Source organism: Botryllus schlosseri, chromosome 7 (genome assembly GCF_051294905.1).
Source record: "Botryllus schlosseri isolate E-star chromosome 7, Bs_hap1, whole genome shotgun sequence".
NCBI classification, from domain to species: domain Eukaryota; kingdom Metazoa; phylum Chordata; class Ascidiacea; order Stolidobranchia; family Styelidae; genus Botryllus; species Botryllus schlosseri.
Genome location: NC_137242.1, coordinates 11486375 through 11502385, shown reverse-complemented (window position 1 = coordinate 11502385; position 16011 = coordinate 11486375). Strand labels below are relative to the sequence as shown.

The 16011-nt window shown below is 39.3% G+C and overlaps 1 protein-coding gene across 3 annotated transcripts in view; it reads right to left on the bottom strand.

Moving 5' to 3' along the window:
• The window catches only part of LOC145442210 (uncharacterized), a 109793-nt gene that overhangs the window by 10803 nt on the left and 82979 nt on the right, over positions 1-16011 (bottom strand). Inside the window, exons 1-3 of one of the 3 annotated variants that reach the window (XM_080320112.1) lie at positions 12796-13098; positions 4226-4396; positions 2963-3130 (exon numbers count right to left, since the gene is read on the bottom strand). In XM_080320112.1, coding sequence (XP_080176238.1) covers positions 2963-3130; positions 4226-4396; positions 12796-12950 — 494 coding nt within the window. In that variant the 5' untranslated portion in view covers positions 12951-13098. Of the gene's footprint in view, positions 1-2962; positions 3131-4225; positions 4397-12795; positions 13099-16011 lie in introns of those variants that run through there. The other 2 variants (XM_080320111.1, XM_080320113.1) reach the window with 2 other exon arrangements.

Sequence of the window (16011 nt, the reverse complement as noted above, 5' to 3'; positions counted from 1 at the left end):
TGGTTCTCGAGCTGGGAGACGTAAAAGCATCAGAAGGGTGTCGCGATGCCGAATTTTATTTAAAAAAATTTCGCGCCCCGCGCGATATACTAGAGCTTATAGCTGTTGCTCTGTGTATTGTCCGACTTGGATATTTCATTATTCGCTCATCAACAGCAATAATCTTCAATGCCATCAAACTATCCGTTGGGATTGCTGGCATTCCGGTTGAATTTTGTGATATCCTGATAAGGGGGCGCAAAATTGTTCACTATGTTCACTATCATAAAGGGAGAAGTCATGCCTAAAAAAGTTTGAGAACCACTGCTATAGAGTCTTAATAATAGACAGAGGTGGTCAAAGTAGTCAACAAAGCTACTCAAGTAGAAGTAGAAGTAGCGACGGAAAAATCTACTCAGGTACAAGTAGAAGTACTTCTTCCATAAGCGAACTAAAATTACTTGAAGTAGAAGTAGAATTGGCTGACTTTAAATCTACTCAAGTAAGTAAGTAGTTGTGAAAACGATCGTAATTCTTTCGCATTGATTGTCAAAAGATGCAAATTGAGCCATGCGAAAGGTGCAGGGCTTGATTCATATTGATGCATATCAGGAAATATCCAATTTTCGACAGCATAAGCGTTGGTCCGAATGATGGGATGAAAATTATGGTATTGATATGGAAATGCGATACTAATCCTCTGTAAATCGAACAGCACGTTTCAGAAAAGATCATGGTATGGCACCCTCCCCCATATTATAAGGCCCGTAGTTTAGTCGAACAGCAATACGGAGAAGTTTTATCGGATACGGTGTAAACACTCTGCGCGATTAGCAGGGATATCTAGAAACTAGAAGTTATTGATATCCCTGGCGATTAGTACACATTAATAAACAATATGGTGGATCGTAAAAATGCCATATTGTGTAGCTTTATTTCCAGAAATCAAAGGCATTGTTACACTTGCTTTTATACTTAAACATGTATGTTCTCCAGGCAAAAGAACTGATACTAATTAGAACTGAAAGTATGATACTGGGAATTTAAAGTGAAATATAAATACTACTTCTAAAAGCGGACAATGTATTTCATGTCTTTAGTTCAGAAAGTTTTGAAGGTTGTATGCTAAAACAGGTCGTCTAAAGCTAAAAAAAAGTCAGAGCCCGCTGTTCCAGATTAGGGCATGCCATGGACTTGTATAATACGATATGTTAAGTAAATGCTAGATTACGAAACATCAGTTTCAAACGCTATGATGGGCCATATATTCTGTGATAAAATATTTCATATGGTCGACAATGCAGTGTGAACGGACCCACGCAACCCGCTACCTAATTATATTCACCGGTACTTTCGTGAAATCATACTGGTCACTCCATATCCACTGTGCGCGAAGCGCGACGAAAATTCTCGGTATTATTCTACTTTTCTGAAAATTGAATGTAGTTATTCCGTGGAAACAGCCCCGAAATTCCTCAGGCTATCTTCCTGATTGGAGGATTAAACTACTTCTACTTGACAAACTGAAAATAGCGGAAAGTAAGTAAGTAGATCACAAAATATTATGAAGTAGAAGTAGAAGTAGCAAAAATCAGTTCTACTCAAGTAAGTACTAGAAGTAGAGGAAAACTACTTGAGTACTTCTAAAAAGTAGAAGTACTTCGTTACTGACCACCTCTGATAATAGAACGTGAATATGGGTTTAAAAAGAGCTAAAATGTATCATGTTTAACATTGTTTCGAATCATGATAGCAAATAGATATTTTTTATTAACTGTCACTTTCTCATTCTCTAATATCAACACATTCAAGAAGCAGCATTTATTACCAATGTAATTTAGAAATAAAATTAACATACGCTGAAGAATATTGCTAAACATTTTCACTTGGCCCGCCAACGTATATATTTTTCTCATTTGGCCCACGGAGGAAAATAATTGCCCACCCCTGGTCGATGCCATACCGGACAATGTATTTGCCGTCTAAGTATCGCGATATTGCTATTGAGCGGAGTGAAAAACGGGTTTCTACACTTGCTACCGATATTACCCTATTACCAAGTTATACAGCGTTAGCCAACACCCCAATCGCACGGATCTTGTTTTTATGATACAATAAACATAGGGAGTCAAGATTGACCCCGTACACCTAATAGATTTTTGACATCAGACAACGACAGCAATTCCTTTGGTTGGGTGAATAAGCATCATTCGTTGACTACATGCAGTGTATTTCGCTCTTGATGTTGTGTCATTGCGGGTCAAGGTCACAGCAGAGAGTCACTAAATATTCACAAACCGACAGCTGGATATTTCGAGCAAGCTTCTGTAACGGAGCAAGTAAGATTTTTGATATTGTCAAGGCGTAGACCTATGTTCGTAGTGTTAATCTTTCATGCTGCCAGCGCTGTGCATAGAGTGACCCGCAGTTGAAATGCAATAAATTTCAATCAAAGATGTTATGATGAAGTGCAAATTGTAATATATGGAAAAGGTTCACAGTGCAGAACCTTCCAAGGTTCATTTGTGAACGTGAACCTCTAAATTTCTGAGATTCACAGTTCACACACAGAACGCGAACGTGAACCTCGCACGTTCATACCATCTCTAGTATTCCACCCTTTGGCACCTACCACCACACCCTTTGGCACCTTGGCACCTTGGCACCGTACTTCACCCCTTGGACTTATATCCAATAGAATTGGTGCACTTGATTCGTTTGCACCCATTGGTCAGTAAAGCAAGAGTTTGTACCAGAGAGTGTCGATGACCTGGTTTCACCCTATACGCTATCGTAGAAATCATTGAAATATACGATACTAGTGCGATATCCACCTCATCACCTATCGATCGTTACTGGCGATCTGCCGAAAGGATCTCGCCATTTATGGAAATGGCCTAGCCAACTATCTGGAATGGTTTCTATCGGTATATCACGATCGCCGGAATCGGCGCCTATGATTTGAAGTCACTGAGCGCAATACCTGCCGTTTCCCAGTGCACACCGTTCACAATCACGACATAAATTGTGATCACAGTTTTTAACATCTTCGATGTGAAGTAGGAAACAAATAGGGCAGAGTTTCGCATCCGGCATCTCCTCCGCGACGTAAAGGCGATCTGGTGAGTTGCATGCTGGACATTGAACCTGTCTGTAATTGGTTTACGAAAGGATTAGACAACTTGGACGATGTCATATGAAATTATATGTCATGTGTGAAAATGTAAAAATATACGACAAAATCCAACATAATGAGGATGTTGTATAGTTTGAATTTCGGAACACAGAGACTGGCAGAGAAATCATCGAACGAATTTTAAATCAAACTTCAATCGTCGATGGATTTTCATCAAAGTTTGTGACGGGTCTTAGCGGGTCATTTTGTACCTATAAAATGCCAAATCATGACGAAGGATATTAGCAGTCTGTTAGCATTCGCTGATTTCTGTGGTTAGTGCGGTTATAATATTTAGGATAACTTATAAGACCATTAATAAAAACCACCAAATTCGGCTGGGCTATTAGATTGCTAAGGGAAGAGCTGCTATTTGCTGCACGCATTGGCCAGAAGCACATACAATTAGGGTTGCATTTAAAACAAACATGTTTGACACAAGGCTCTTGGTTTAAACATGTTTTTTATTTTTTCAATCCATGACGTCACGAATATTCAATTGTGCCGTCATCATGGATTGACTTGACAATTGAAAATAGAGGGTAAATACAGCTCCTTTGACGAAATAGGTTCCCAACCCCTGTCATATCTACGGACCAAAAATATCTATAACCAGGACTCCATCGTCATGCTGCATTTCAACGGTCGGCAATAATCATCATCAGAACATTCATTCCGTAACAATGATCTATAAATATCTACGTACTATAGCTGTTGAACCGACTATTTCGAGGGTTCCAACCCTCCACTAAATCATATATGTCAGCTATGGTTATCGTCCGTAATAGGCTCAAACAACATGTTTTTTGGAAAGTATTTACACAATTCTTGCATAATTATACAACTTAAAAAAACACATTTTTTAAAAAGGGCTTTGTTTAAAACACTGCCTAAAACATGTTTTAAACAAAGTGTTTTAAATAACCATTTGCTTTAAATGCAACCCTGCATGCAATAGTATTGTCTATACCCTACTAGTTTCGTTTAACTATCATTAATTGTATAGGTACAGTGTTACTAAGCAACGGAATATCGCAATGGAATGAGTGTGGAAGTATTGTATAGTCCTACCCAAGGTTTCCGACTTCTCTGACGCATTCGCGACAAAATAAGCGTCCACAACATTGAAATCGTTTTGGATTCATCACAGATTTGCTGCACAGTCCGCAAATGATCGGCTTCGGCAGGGAGCGGATATTCTCGAAAAGCAAGGTCTTCCGGCAAGTACAGCATGAGACGGCTCTGTAACGTGGAAGTTTTCAAACATTTAGATTACAGGCGTATGTCATGGATAGCTATAACATATATTGAAGTATAGGCCTTATATGACTTGATAAAAAGTTTGGAACTTTAAAATTCTCAGTCGAAGAAAACTTATCGTTCGTAACGTTGTGCCTACGAGGTAGAGGTGTTCAGTAACGAAGTACTCCGGCTTCTTACAGAAGCGGTTTTGTTTTTATACTTGAACTTTTGCTTCAGAAGTTTTGAAGCCAATCTATTTACTCGTATAACGATTTAGATATGGTCAAGACGAATATCATTTGAAGACATTCTTGCAGGCACAAATCTTCATTACACCATTGAATAATTATTCTTATTTGTAATAACCCCGAATATTTTGATGGGCATACGCCAGGAGCGTTCGTCGGCAACTACGGAATTCAAAAGAACTAAGTAGGGGAGATGTGGTACCGATGGATCACTGGGGCCGAAAATACTTTGAAAATTCTCTATGATAAATCCATGATTATACTCCGTGAACTTGTCTACAATTGCATGCTGGCAACATCTTTCCTCACATACAAAAAAATTCGACGTGCGCGAACTATAGGGTCTCTCATAGATGTTTTTTGTTTTGGGGGGTGTAAACTAAATTTAGATCGACGTATACATTTTCTTTGTAACCTTCAACACGAACAAACCAGCAATCATTTTTATTGTGAAGTCTAGAGCTTGTATCAGGCTATATAATGGAACCTATGATTTTTTCAGTACTTTCCTTGAGTGGAATTTTTTTCGATTCATGTACAAAATTAGTAGGGTGGGGACCGATGATACAATAGTCAAATCAAGCAAAATAATCAAGCATACTAATCATGAAACAAATGAAACATGACTACGTACAGAAAATCTTTATGTAATAATTGCATATGATGTTTTATCGCTATAACGAGGTATATTTGGAAGTCACACTGTCGATTTTCGGGCAATATGTATGTACCCTCAAATTTATAAGTCCGAGCCTAAATCGAAACGTGATTTTATGACAACATTTGAGTTAATATTTAATCTATTTTTTGACGGTTGCGACCGAAAATTCTTCTTTGGCTTGCTGCAGCTTAGATTATAATACTGAGCAAGAAAAGTTGTCACATCTGAGTTTTTTAGGGTATATGTGTCATAGGTCCCCGCGTCGTGTGCCATTGGACCCACCGGGTGGGGACCGGTGACACGTTCGAGCAACAAATTTTAAACGTCCATAAATATTTTTCGAAAAGACGGATATTCATGCACTGTAAAAAATCTGGTAGATTTACTGGGAAATTTCTGTAAATTTTACAACGAATTACCGGTCGCAGCCAATAGCTGAACGTAGCTTGTAATTTTACATTTTGATATGTAATATTACCTTAATTTAGCTGTGGAGTCAAGTTACTAGAATTTCTTCGCAAAATTACTGACAGTTACTCGTTACTGCAGTTTACCAGGCTATTGGCAAAATTGATTAGCTTCAAAATCGCTGCAGCCAATGTATATGGGGAACTGAATGTTACTAATATATCATTCTCGTGGTGATTTGACCTGAGTCAACCTCGTTCGCGAAACTGGGGTCTGTCATACGGAAATTGGTGGCCCTAGTACCAATTTCGGTATAGTATATAGTAGGGTACAAGAAACAACTGGCAATCGTAGCTAATGTGGTTTTACACCATGGCCATTATATTATATTATAAGGCTATGGCTATACGGCCGGTCTCGCTGGTTACATTCGTTGTCACGGATAGAACTGATAAGTTACAAAATCAGTTTAGGATGTATAATATTGTTTGGGAAACTAGAAATATCAGCACCGCATGCTCAGTTGATCATTTGTTAATGGCGGACAAGGCGACCAGTAATGGGTTACATTAGGTTACCGTTACGCGTTACTGGCTTTCTGAGATTCGTTGTAAACAACCAACGCACAACTGTGACATCACAAGCAGCGTCTGGTTAAGTAAGTACAGTAAGTAGTGAACAACACTTGGAATAAATATCAATTTATACGAGATTAGATGAAAAAGAAAGGGACTATATGTAATAATAAATGTTTCTGTATGGAAAACAAGACCTAGATCAAACATTATAACGTGGCCAGTAAATATTATTGGTGGCATATGTGAGCGGATGAATCTATCACTTATTTCGAAATCGCCCGAGTGTCGTCTGGCCTGTGGCCGTTATTGAGATTTGAGCAAAGGGTGGAGCGAAGCTTGTTGTGCTCGAAGAAAGTGGACACGATCGTTGAAGATTGCTAGGAATGCTGAATGGGGTACGCATCGCAAAAGGTACAGTACTACATAGCATTTGTTACCGTGAATATCTACGACTGTGCACACCACCGGGATGACTTTGATTTCATGATTGAAATATTTCATTCGCCGCATTTTCTGTTCTATTTTGGGATATTAGTCGACTTATATAGTGACCTGTGCCACCACATACTCCGCCGCGGAGGAGTTGAAACTGTTGGTTTCTTACTGTCATTTTCGGGCCATACCATAACGATGTTTTCATTCACTGCTGGATTTGTTTGGTACACACGCCACCTCAAATGAGGAACCTTTTGCTTCAATACATTGGATAAAGTATGTCTTGAATCTCTGCTATATCATGTAAAATGCGGAGCCGTCATCACACAATGTACCAGTACCGGTACTTCGAATCGAAACATGTTATATTTTTGTTAGCCCATTTGTCTTTGTCTTTTTAATGTCATGTCTAGGTTAGCAACTTTGCTTAATATAGCGACTTATGCATGAATTATTTTCAGTGGAACTGCATGTTACACAGAAGGAATGAGGACGAGAAAAAGAAACAACTGGAAGTTTGGCCGGTGGTGGAATTAATTCACCTTTTCTTGAGACCACTCGTGTTACTGCACGTCTCCTAAAGAAGAATTAGACCTCCAGCAGCGATACTTTTCCATCGATAACCATTTCATCGTGAATCATGAATGAATAATTGAATATACAGTTTGTACCAATGTCGTTTTGGGAGTGTGAAGAAAGTTTTCCGATATTTTAGCATCGCATTGCTTTGCGATAGGTATGGATGTACGCGAATTTACAAGCTGGTATGTAGTCCTGATTTACACGGACAGCATGTAGATAGGTAGGCGGTAAAATTACAGTCTCGGTCGTAAATGTACAGGAGAACATGTAGATTGGATATACCGCGGGAGACTGTAACATTACAGTCTGGTGTGTAAAGTCAGATTACCAGACGAATGTAAGTTAAATTTACGTTGACTAACGGTAATGTTATATTACCACGAAATGTCTGGCTACCGTGCTTCCAAGCATTTCGCGGTAAATCGAGGTTTTTATTTTTTACAGTGTGTATAGAAGTAAGTATAGATACCAGAAATAGCCTACATATCTGATATGCTTGAGATTACACCATGTGGTCCTGTTTTCTGGGTGCAGGTAAGGCATATTAGACATCGCCGAACTGGTGCGGCATACCATGTGATATGGATTCGGGACACAATCCTGTATGCTCAGAAGATATGTGGGCCGACCAGGTAGCTTACATTGGATTTCTGAAGAAGAGTGTAACTACCACACCGCTTCAATACATCATATTTGTGTCCATGTCTGGTTTGATTCAAGTATTAGTAGTGATGCAGTCGGTAATGATCTAAGATTCATTACGGACATGCTAAGCAATGCAAGCAAACTGTATTTTTGCTGGTCCTACCAGCATAGCCTGTGCTTATCTTTAGACCTCTTTTCGCGGCATCATTGAGGACTTTGACAGCACTTGCGGGTATGATTCATTATTCTGCAAGAATCTGACAAGTGCCAAGCATAAATGACAGATTCATCCAGCCCTTACAGCATTCAAGACTTCAATTATATACCACGACAACAGGCTAATAAGATCAGACAAAGTAGTGTCAATGTCAAGCTTTATATTTGTATTCAATGATGGTTCATCCCCTCTGAAACTAGAAATTCGTTTGCCACTTGCATAAGCGCCTTTGCAATATTTTTCCACTTGTTTTTGTACTTTCCATCAATGAAATCAAGGCATACGGGCTACAATTGTGTGGTGGCACGCCCATTCTTGAGCAGCTACTTTCAAACGCTTTGACCGAAATCTTAACGGCATTTCTGTAAGCTTCTTTCAGGCCAATTGTTGTTTTTTATCAATAATCTATAGAATGAGACACAATCACGGAGACTTTTTAAGATTTTCCAAATTTTGGACAACCCTATTGTACAAATGTACATGGTCTTATGTATGCGTATTCATAATAGCTATCCATATAAATCGATTGTTACAATTTAGAAAGTAATGCAGGTCGAGCTATCTTAGACCAGTATACTGGTCCGCCGGTCTGAATTAAGTTTGTCGCCATTCGCCACACGACATATCGATCTCCCAGAAAATAGATAAATCCAATCCAAATCCTAATCCGTTCAGAAAAAAATCTCCAATCCTAATCCAATCCAAATCCGACAAAATTTAACAAATCCTGTTTTTTCAAATCCTAATCCTAATCCATGCTTATCTCTGTTAGCGTGTCGTCACTGGCGTAGCAGCATGTGCTGCCGCCCCTGGCTCTCGCTTAAAATGCCGCCCCCTCCCTAAGTAGACAGCAGCAAATTTCGACATATATTGATTTTCAAGCAATCTTGTCAATACAAATAATTTGCCGCATCTCAGCCTTACCGTCTCAACGGTAATAAGGCCAAAAATAATACAGACAAGAAATAGCGAACGAATGTATTGTGCAAATAGCAATCAATAGCCGCCTCAAAACTTGACTTTTCGGGCTTTCACTGAAGCAAAATCAGCGGTAATAACCTCAAATTCAAGTTCTTGAACTTATGGTCTCTTTCTATAGACCGAATGGATATAGCTGATAGCCGACCATCATTCATGGTAGAACGTAAATAAGACTTAATCAGTTTGAGCTTTGAGAAGCTTCTCTCACGGCTTGCAATTGAAACACCAATGGTCAGATAAAGTTTCAGACACGGGCATAAATATGGTGTCGAATCAAGTAGCTTTGAATTAACTATAACCACTGCCCCATACCAGCCTTTTAAATCTGTCAATTTCCACAGTAATTCCAAAAAGTCCACATCGTCGTCATCGGTGCTTTTAAAAGCGCTGGTGAATAAATTGTGACTTTCGCTTTGCAGCAGCGCGTGGGGATTAAAAAATTCAAACATATCATTAAGTGGTGTAGGCTATATGCCGGTAAACCTAGTTTGAGCTTCAAGTTTAGTTGTCACACTTAAATACCCAGGCCTACAGCAGGGTTGTAACCAAGTCACATTGTTCCGAGTCACGAGTCAATCTTACTTTTGTGGTTTTGACTCGAGTCAAGTCGAGTCATTTTCAGTTCATCACCGAGTCGAGTCCGAGTCCAAGTCACCGTTTAAAGGTTCAAGTCCGAGTCATAGTGTTATGACTCGAGTCGAGTCCAAGTCACAGTATTGAAGTCATGTTCAACTCATGTTTTCAATCCTGAATTAGCTTATAGCCTATAGAGAATCAACGAAGTCATTCTACATGCTATCTGATATAGAACCAACGAATTCACATCTGGATACCAGCTGATAGAGAATCATAAGATGCATGTTTATGTAAACGTACAGTTTTTCTTTCACATTATCAGGCGTTTGACAAAAAAAAGGTCAGCTTTCCTGCTCAGCTCCCGAAATAGCAGCCGGAGCGTTACTAATATGAGAGGAAATTTTTGATTAACTACAAATAGAGATTTTCGAATTTTACCGGCCACCTCGTGATATTGCTATATTGTGTAAAAATATGATTCATAGCAAATTTGGCTCAATTCCAAGTCGAAAAAGCGAATTAATTGGAGTGGAATATTTTGGATATGAAAAAATAGTCGGCTTACTACTAGCATATAATTATATTATATTATATTATATGAAATAATTTCTCACCAAAAACACTCTCTTTATTTTCAAATATAAAATTTTCTCCTCTCGTATCATTGATTCTACTTTTTAAAATTAATCCAGATTCAGTGTTCTTTTTATGCAACATAACAATTTTACCAAGTAGCCATGCACCCAGTAAAATAAATAAGTGGTTATTTTTTAACAACCCTATTGTACAAACATCACAGAACGTGCACAATGCACATACCTAACAAAACGTCAAATGGATGGAGTGTATTGTGTGTTTTCACTGACAGCAGATCAAATCAATGATGAGTGACAATTCAAAAATACTGAAGTGGAAAGGAGATCCTCATATATGTTATAGCGGCATGGCCTTAGAATAAATCCACTTCTACTGAAACACGTTCCACTGGTGCACTAGATACAGGAATTGACAAGCATTTTTGAACCACATTGAAGAGCATTGGATACTCACTGTTTCTGGTCGCCCAATATTGCTAAGAATCATCGCCTTGAAATCTACACATGAGCTCATCAGTCTCTTCCAAGTCCTTGACCATCTGAGTCATTTCATTGCCTCTAATTGAACTTTGCTTCGATTGTTTCCTTGTATAATTGAAAAGTCTCGAGTACTTTGATTGCGGAGGATCTATTACCTCTTCATCACAGGATGATTTTGTATAATGCATTGCTACTATATGTGCCATTTTCTGTTGTTTTTACGACGGCATATCTGATATCAGACCAGTGCAACGAAAGCAGTGGCGACAAATAGCGATATCGACAGAATTCGTCATATGCGTTGATCTAGCCAGTACGATTCGCAAATTTCTTCATCTTCAAGTCATATAAAATATGCCGAGTCAATGACTTAGGACGAGTCATGCTTAATGACTCGAGTACAAGTCGAGTCAATCCAAATATTGACTCGAGTCGAGTCGAGTCATTTTCCCTTTTCAAGAAAATGACTCGAGTCAAGTCGAGTCACCAAAAATTCGTGACTCGAGTCTGACTCGAGTCGAGTCATGACTCGAGTCATTACAACCCTGGCCTACAGGCCTACTGCTGAGCCAGCTAAAAGCAGCATAATTGGTCATGGTCAATGGCCATCCTATATAGTTGGCCAGGCCCTCCGAGCGCTCAAATTTAACAATACTGATCTTAATCGAAAGCTATTGTTGATGTGATTCCGGAAATACAATGTAAATACTGGTCTGAAAATCGGTATTGTGCCGAATAATTGCTCGATATAATTTCCATTATCATATGGTCAACTGGTCACTTGGTCAGTGTGTATTGCGGCGCTCCAATTGTTAGGAACAATAGCCTTGACGGCTATTTTGGAGTGGTTCCATTGCCATGTTAACATATTAATTCGTGTTTTCGGAATCAGCGCGACACTAGCTTTCGATTGAGACCAGTTTGATTAAATTTTAGCTCACAGGTCGCCAGCTATAGGACTACCAATCACGCTGCTTTTAGCCGGCTGTGTACACTGTGCAAGTGTGCAGCCTCATTTTGCCGCCTACTTGGAGCCTGCCGCCCCTGGCGCAAAGCCAGAACCGCCAAGTGCCTGCTACGCCACTGCGTGTCGTGTATGGGTATTTCCCATCAGCATGTTTTGATTGGCTTTGTTATATAAATCTAAATTCTTTTGTTAAATATTGAAGTAATCTGTCATGTGATTCGTTCGTATTGACTTCCATGCAGTTCTATAGAAGTGTAGACTATAGACACCGAATATATTATCAAGTCCGTAGTGTATATAACAATACTCAATGTGGAAGAAACAATTGGATTTGGTTCGAAAGTGTGGTGCATTGCAGAATTTTAGTTCCAAATTTATAAAAGGAAAGTCATGTATGTTCAGAATTTTAAATCGTTCGATCCTGCCAACTAGACAAATGAGACCCAGGATCCGATTTTGAGAAAATTGCTCAACCTTCTTCGTTTAGCATTAAAAAACAAACACTTATCATAATTATGCAATAATCTATAATATGGAATGTTTATTATAATAAAATAAGCTTACATTCTATCCCCGAAAGGCATTGTTCAGGCTTGAGTAAAGATATATGTAAGTCAGAGAGGGGATGCTGGAAGACAGGCTGATCAATCGGGTTCCTTTTCGTAATAAAATACTCATATATTCCGTCGCCCAAGACATTTTTCAGGCTTGACTAAAGATGTATAGAATTCTTCTCTGAGAAGGGCAGTCGCAGCCCTTGCGTTATAATTTAAGGGGCAATGTAGTACATATATGTTATTTATGTCTGCGATCGTGGTGAATTTGGGTACCATGATTTCTCAACGATGTACGTCATGTAATATCCTTCAATATGACGTCATATTTTGACAATAATGTTTCTCTTCTCGCACCAATCCGACTGAAGTTCAGGTACTCCTTGCCTTGACAGATAAAATGTGGCAACTCGATACATGAGCACAAGTACTGCCTGACTATAACGACGAGTTAAAATAACGCGCTCTCACCTGCCCTGGCCAGTCTGCGTCATTCCAAGAATACACGTGTAGCAGGCCCGATGCCAGCACGGCAGCATTCTCGGGTCGTTCAGTGGTTGATAACATATCGGACAGTGGTTTTCTTCGACTATATCGTTTTCCATGGTGCCTGCCTCAAGATTCATATATCGAATAGATGTTCGTCGGTGAGTAGCAAAACTAGAATGCTTCGGGAATAGCTTCTCCTATACTCTTAATCAATGGGAGTAAAAGCAGAACTTAAGTAGTAGCACGTTCCTACCCTGTAGATCACCGAACAATATAACGAGGGAAACCCCTCGTTTTTTATGTTTCGCAATGCGAGCAGAACGGTACACTATTTTGTTTGTCGTCATCATTGTTTTTCTAATCAAAAGGATTGCAACTATACCCTCGACTATGGTTGTATCTAAAAGAAATAGTGTTATAAAACACTTTGTCTAAAACAGGAGCCCAAAATTATTTCGTGAATGAACATAAATTATAGAGTATTTGTTTAAATATTTATTCAACTTCATTCAAATTTTACTAGCGCTACGCGCGATTTCAAGTTGCCAAATATCTTATATATCGGGTACCCTTCCCCCCAAGAAAAAAATAAGCATGACTTACAGAAAGGTGCATTTCGGCGTCGGCCATTAACGCGCCACTACTCACCAAGACATGAAGATTTAGGCCACGTAACGTGCGACTCCGACCAGTGTACCAGAACGATCGGCAGCGGGAAAATCGTGGCTGAAAAGGACTGCCCTAATGCTGACCGAAAACTTCGACATATATAGACATATTTCTAATTGTTGATAGGCGCCTAAATGGCTGGCGCCAAATGTTACTGTCCTGACAATCTGAACTCCACAAGACAGATGCCATCCCGGAGGGAAAAATTATTTGCCGGTGAAAAAATACCAATTTGATATCGTGTGCCCGTGTGCGTCTTTTATAGTTTAGTACGTTTGGGCACCTCAATATCTTTTGACATAGCAGACAGGAGGTCACGGAATAACATCATGTAACGAAGTCACTATACCAACGGGCATCGCCCGAATATGTTTAATTATTATTTACGGTGTCTATATTTTCCAAGACAACACCTCGCTCAGTTGTACCGGTAAATCTGAATACGTGGGCAAAGAGAGGATAAAAAATTTATCGCATATATATGCAATTCCCGATAATATTGAATTATAGATATCTGTAAAGAGCTGTATTATTTCATCTATTATTCTATTCCAACACCGCGCGGGAGTTTTAATTTAATTTCGTAACGGGCATATTGACGCGCAATTTCATTGTGATTTCACAACAGGATTTAGACGTACATTGTAGGTCTGCCATCAGGTTTCAAAATTATCAGACCGGTCAGTCCTAAGATCATTGGTAAGGCCCACACCTTGCGCACAAGCTGTCACTATGAATAGAGTCCAGAAACAAAACATTTTGCATAAACTTACCTGGAAAATAGAAGGATGCTTTCAAGTTACATTTCATTCGAAATTACACGATCGATATATTCTTACTGCCTGGTTCCGCTGCTGACGCCGATGTTGTATTGAGTGTTCATCGCTGTTTTCATCAGTTTGATCCATGAATACTTGATCTTTTATATTCGAGAAGTGGTCCAAATAGACGTGTCGAGTAGTCAACATTGCATATCCAACACTGTGTGAGCGTCAACATTCTAATTGTACGAAAAAGCCGTTCTAAATGCCATTAGTATAGAGGAATTCCTTTCGTTTCACGTATGAATGGCAACAATCAGCACTGCACAAAAATGTATGATGACCTTAATATGAAAGCTGAATCTACAACGCAAAGTCGATTCGAAATGGTATGATGATGAAATAATACAGCTATTTAGACGGGTGCGTGCCGAGGCGCGTGTGTGGGCGACGTCTGGGAGGATTCAATTTCGTTGTTATTCGGTATCTGCACCCGCATCAGTCATATGTTCACGTTCGCAACAGAACTTGTTTCTACCCCGTATTTTTTTATGTGAATTATCAGAATTTAACACTTAACATTCATCTCAACATTTCAATTAATATTCCCTGATTTTCAATATCCTGTCGCTAGATCATCTTGCAATGTACAATGTACGTACATGAACACCTAATCAGCAAGCTGCTACAGCAGTGATCATTGGAGCATAGCCGATTAGCCAATCAAGAGCCGTGGTTATTTGATTGCTAGTTTTCTCGCCGTTCTATGGTCGGTGGCACGCCCATTCTTGAGCAGCTACTTTCAAACGCTTTGACCGAAATCTTAATGGCATTTCTGTAAGCTTCTTTCAGGCTAATTGTTGTTTTTTATCGATAATCTATAGAATGAGACACAATCACGGAGACTTTTTAAGATTTTCCAAATTTTGGACAACCCTAACGTACATGTATAGAAGCTAGACCAGGGCTCTTCAACCTTTTATGGTTTGGTGAACCAAAGTTGTGGCGAACACATGCACCCTTGAAAAGTAAACTGATATGAAATATCATGGTGCATATGATCATGGCAATGAAGCCAAGCGGAACTGCCCGAGTTTATACACTGTCGAGTTCGATTTTGGCTGCAGGCTGCTTCCAGGTACTATTACATGTTATAAATGGGGTGCACCATATACAGTTTTACACGGATCGAGAAGCACTGAGCTAAAAGCTATCGTGTACGTCTATGTGAGTGAGGCATAACAGTCGCTTCATATTAAAAGTTGGTAAATATTCATTTGATGTGAGGCATCTGTTTAACGTAGAGTGAAAGATAAAATGGTCGACGTCTATGTTCCCTCTAAGCTGCGCACGTATGCGCAATTACGCCGTGCTTACACGGTCTCTGCGCACAGAAAATCTAAGCTGCACACGAAAAAACGAACTGATGACCTATTTCTTAGTTCGTTACGCACTATTGTCCAAGAGACCGCGGAGTGAGTTGATGAGTGCGCGCAGACTCGTGAAAAATTTAGGGGGAACATTGGTCGACGCCATTCTTCCATTTATTTGCCACTTAACACCACGCATTCACTTTACTAATTAGTAGGGCAAGTTTTTGCAGCAACTTTTTTTACAGCTTCCGGCAGTTTCGTGAATACTCAGAAGTAATGTAGTATATAATCTTTTAAGCTGTTTGTATAGAAATTTTATATTGGGACTTTTTGATACTTTGTTTGTATTTTTAGGCCACCTTTTACTGCAACTTTTTTCAAGTATTGCGAAAAAT